This window comes from Silene latifolia, chromosome X, assembly GCF_048544455.1.
Source record: "Silene latifolia isolate original U9 population chromosome X, ASM4854445v1, whole genome shotgun sequence".
Taxonomy (NCBI): Eukaryota; Viridiplantae; Streptophyta; class Magnoliopsida; order Caryophyllales; family Caryophyllaceae; genus Silene; species Silene latifolia.
Window position 1 is genome coordinate 311,155,242 of NC_133537.1, and position 4,266 is coordinate 311,159,507.

A 4,266-nucleotide genomic window follows, 5' to 3' on the forward strand; every position below is an offset into this window, starting at 1 on the left:
TAGTACAATAGTACCTCCTTAATCTTCTTCAATGGTGTCACATCACAGCTTAAAGAAGACATCCTGGCTGTCTCAGGTTTTCAGGAAGGTATCATGCCATTTAGATACTTGGGAATACCTATAAAAGCAGGAAGATTAAACAAGGCAGATTGCAATGTGTTGGTTGAGAAAGTGATTCAAAGAATCAGGGGTATGGGAACGAGAAAGCTATCCTATGCAGGAAGGATTACTCTAATCAATTCAGTTTTTAGCACTCTCCATACATACTGGGCAGCAATAATTTTTATACTCCCAAAGGCAGTGATAAAGAGCATCAATAGTTTGTGTATAAATTACTTGTGGGATGGAACTGCAGGCTACCTGAGAACTCCTCTAGTGGGATGGTCCAAAATATGTTTGCCAAAGGAGGAGGGTGGACTGGGAGTAAAACAAATTCAGAAGTGGAATGATGCTGCTGTGACTAAGCTGGTGGACTGGGTATATACACAACCTGATCGAATTTGGGTCAAATGGGTAAGAGCAATCTACATTAAAAATCATGAGTGGGAGACTTATGAGCCTAGTTTAGATGCTGCCTGGTACTGGAAGAAAATTTGCAAAATGAAATCCAAATTTGCTGCTGGATTTCAGAATGGGAATTGGATTCTATATGATAAGGGATACAACATCAAGAGTGGCTATGAATGGAGCAGGCATAGAGAAGCTATATGTCAATGGCATAAAACTGTATGGAGTGCTTGGGCTATCCCCAAACAGTCAGTAATCACCTGGTTATGTATGCATAAGGCTCTGAATGTGCGTGCAAAACTGAAGAGAATAGGCTATACTAATGATGATGGTTGTGTGCTTTGTGGCAATGGAGTTGAAACACATGACCACTTATGTTTCTCTTGTGAGTATAGCAGCATGGTAATTGCAGCAGTAGAGAAGTGGTGCAGCTGTAGAATCCTAAGGACTGACCCTATCCATGGGAGAGCATCAGGCACACCACTGCAGAAACAGTTCTTTGGACTGCTTATATGCAGCTGCTACTACATGATATGGATGCAAAGGAATAAATGTAGGTTGGAGATGCAGATGAGACACCCTGAACAGATTGCTAAGGATATCATTGCAAGCGTGAGCATGAGACTGAAAGACAAGATTAGAACTCTATGTATTGAGAAGGATAAGTTTTGGCTTAGGAAAATAGGTTTCTAAGGCTGTTGCGTAGACTGTTTTTAACAGGCCAAAATTGATTGTATTGTAAATTGTTGGACTTTTTGCTATTATTCTAATATATACCCTCACATTTTATAAAAAAAAAATAGTACCTCCTTACTCCTTAGACTATAGGAGTATTAATTAGAAGGGAAGGCAAACTATTATCGTACTTTATCGTAATAGGCACGATATTATGCGCTGCCCCAACGGCCCAAATATACTCCCTACAATACACATACTTTATCTTAATTTAATCACTTCACTCCACAACAATCCTTATTTTAATCATTTCATTCCACCCTACAATAATTCCCCACAACACATTCCCTCTTTCCAATTATCTCACATTACCACAATACTTTTGTTTATTTAATTCAAACACCTTTAATTCCCGTGTCATCCATAAATAAGAAGAGTTATCTAAAATAGGAAGGAGTACACTGTTTTTTTTTTTTTTTACTTTTGTTTTTGGTGACTAGACCTAAATGTTTATTTTTTTTGTACTAAACGTCGTAAACGAAGACCAGTGTTAATACGCAAACAAAGTAATCATAAACGTGCAACAAAACACAACATTTTTAAGAAAAAACAAAGACAACAAATTGTAACATTTAAAACACAATAATTTCAAGGAGTTTCTTCATAATCATTGCATCCCTTAAAAAAATTGTATTCCCATGAAATTTAAGTTTTGATGTGGTTGTTGATATCAACCTCTTAACATGCTGTGCATAACACAAGCAACAATTGTTAGTACAAATGCCAAAAATCGACCACCAATTAGACCAACAAGCGGAATTACAAGCACAATCATCCCCTTCATTCCAAAGTAACATTTGTTATCATCCTTCACTTGCAATGTTTCAGCGTAGCTATTGTTTACAATGTTAAAACATTCATCTTCTTCATCTTTGTTATCATCATTTGAGGAGATTGAGAATGTTTCTTCCTTCTCGTCCATTTCATTGTCTTCCATTTCCGTCGTGCTATCGTCCAGACAATGAACGGATGAGTCATGAGCTTCTTTTCCATGCTTGTTCTTTTTGCTCTTGCGTATATGTTTTGGCACAAGTTTCTTCCAAAATTTTCTCCTTTTCTTTACTTTGTCAATTTGATCAAACATATTAGAACATTCGTCAATATTCGACATCATTTCGGTTTTTCCAAGCTGTTCACCGGATCCAATAGGAGTACCATCATCAAATGGTTGGTTTTGCCTTGGCCATATAGAATAACTTTTATCAAGTGAATCAATCTCACTTACGATTTCGTTCCAAATTTTCTCTTCATCGGAACCATTTTTTACGAGTTCACTATCGCTATCCCCTTGTTTAATTATCTTAACCTTAAGACATCTAGTAGTTCCGTCTTTTACATTTGCTTCATTGCCACCATCTTCTGTTTCGGTGCCATTTGTCAATACACCATTTTCCTGAACATCCTTGTCCAAATACATATCAACCCCTTCATTCAAAATAACATCGACATTCTCTTTTCCACTTTCTTCTTTCTGAATCTCGTTTTGCTCTACATTTGGAACATCTTGACCATGCTTAGGCTTGATTACTTTCTTTACAATTTCCAATAAAAACAACACAAAAGCTCCAATTGAAACACCCAAAATAGTCCTCTTAGTATACAATGACACAACCACAATAAATGTTCCTTTCAACATTGACAACAAATTAACACCATCATAATTTTTAAACAAAGGAAAAGATGAGTAACCCACATATTTTAATTTTAATTTTAATAGGACCAAAAACAAAGTTCCCAATGTAATCCCAAATGTAAACATCTTGTAATACAATGTTATTCCCACACCTAATATACTTACCGAAATGCACAACAAATATACGTGCATGGCATTATATAAACCCTTGGTTTCACAATTACTACTTGTATATTCATTATTACTCGTATTACTCCCTCCATTCAAATCCGAATCATAATTTTTATGTTCAATGATATCTTCTTCGGTTTTCTCAACAATCGGAGAAATCGTAGAAATGGGTACGTCTAATATTGATTGTGAAACAAACTTACTAGCCAATGTAGGAAGTCTAGGCAAAGGATAATTGTGCTCTTCCATTGTCAACGATGTGTTATGTTTCTTGGACCGGTGTTTCTTTTTTAAGGATAATTTATGTAATTTATCCTTGCTCTTACCAAAGACATCAACCATGGATGGTGATACCCCATTTTCGACAATAAGCGCCTCACGACGTTTAGGCGAGGTAGTTTGAAGATCGACAACCAATCGAGAAATCTTGCTCCCTTTCTGCTTCTTCCATAGGGAAGGCATTTCCTGTTACGTTTAATATCGAAAGAGAGTTGATTTCATTTAGATAATATGGGAATAATAGTTAGGGAATGAGGGAAGGGTTTGGAATTTTGTGAAAGGATTTTGATTATGAAGAAAATAATCTAAAAATGGTGTTTGATACAACGAAAAACAAAGAGATGATACCGAAAATATTGTGTCATGTGGCTTTATTTGATCAGTTGATTGCTGTTTTGACATTTTATTGTAACAACGACCTATATAAAGAGATTAATAACATTTGTTTTTGTGTTAAACCGTTTTATGCTAGAATTAAAAATCAAAGATAATTATACTCCCTCCTATTTCCTTATATCTTCCCCTCTCTCTTGGGCACAAAAATTAAGAAAGGGGAAGAAATAAGAAATAAAGTAGAATAAAGTATTGTAAGTTGTGAAATTTATAGGTGAGAGAAAATAATAAAGAATGAATGATGAATAAAGAATAGATAAAGTAATGAGAGTTGTTGATTTTTTAGGAGAGAAAAATTAATAAAAAATGAATGAAACTTACCAAAAAAGGAAAGAGGGAAGATAATAGGAAATTGGAGGGAGTATTATTTTTGTTATGAAATATTATAGTATAATATTATATGAATGTCCATATCTTAGAATATTTTAGAGTACGTGTATTATCTTATGGAAGCTCTACCCTCATTGTATGTCTATATATACCCTTCATAATGAAATAATATACAGTTTTGTCTCTCTCTAAATTCTCTCTAACTTTCTCTCTACAAT

The 4,266-nt window shown here is 34.8% G+C and overlaps 1 protein-coding gene across 2 annotated transcripts; it reads right to left on the reverse strand.

Annotated features, from left to right (window-relative positions):
* Positions 1-1,828: 1,828 nt before the first annotated feature.
* Positions 1,829-3,571, reverse strand: LOC141617480 (uncharacterized). Of its 2 annotated transcripts, none has more exons than XM_074434678.1 (2): positions 3,250-3,571; positions 1,829-2,730 (listed from the first exon to the last, which is right to left on the reverse strand). In XM_074434678.1, exons 1-2 carry the CDS (start codon positions 3,506-3,508, stop codon positions 1,913-1,915), a joined length of 1,077 nt encoding a protein of 358 aa, XP_074290779.1. In that variant the 5' UTR covers positions 3,509-3,571; the 3' UTR covers positions 1,829-1,912. The 2 variants fall into 2 exon arrangements, with proteins under 2 accessions (XP_074290779.1, XP_074290778.1); XM_074434677.1 differs by having other exon boundaries at positions 1,829-2,868; positions 3,250-3,547.
* Positions 3,572-4,266: the final 695 nt, after the last annotated feature.

What these genes read in the sequence shown, in the direction of transcription:
- LOC141617480 (XM_074434677.1), bottom strand. Translation starts at nt 3,508, where the DNA reads ATGCCTTCCCTATGGAAGAAGCAGAAAGGGAGCAAGATTTCTCGATTG. An exon ending in TAGACTTCCTACATTGGCTA is followed by an intron (nt 2,869 to 3,249) that starts GTAAGTTTGTTT and finishes CAATGTTGAAAG; the next exon opens with GAACATTTATTGTGGTTGTG.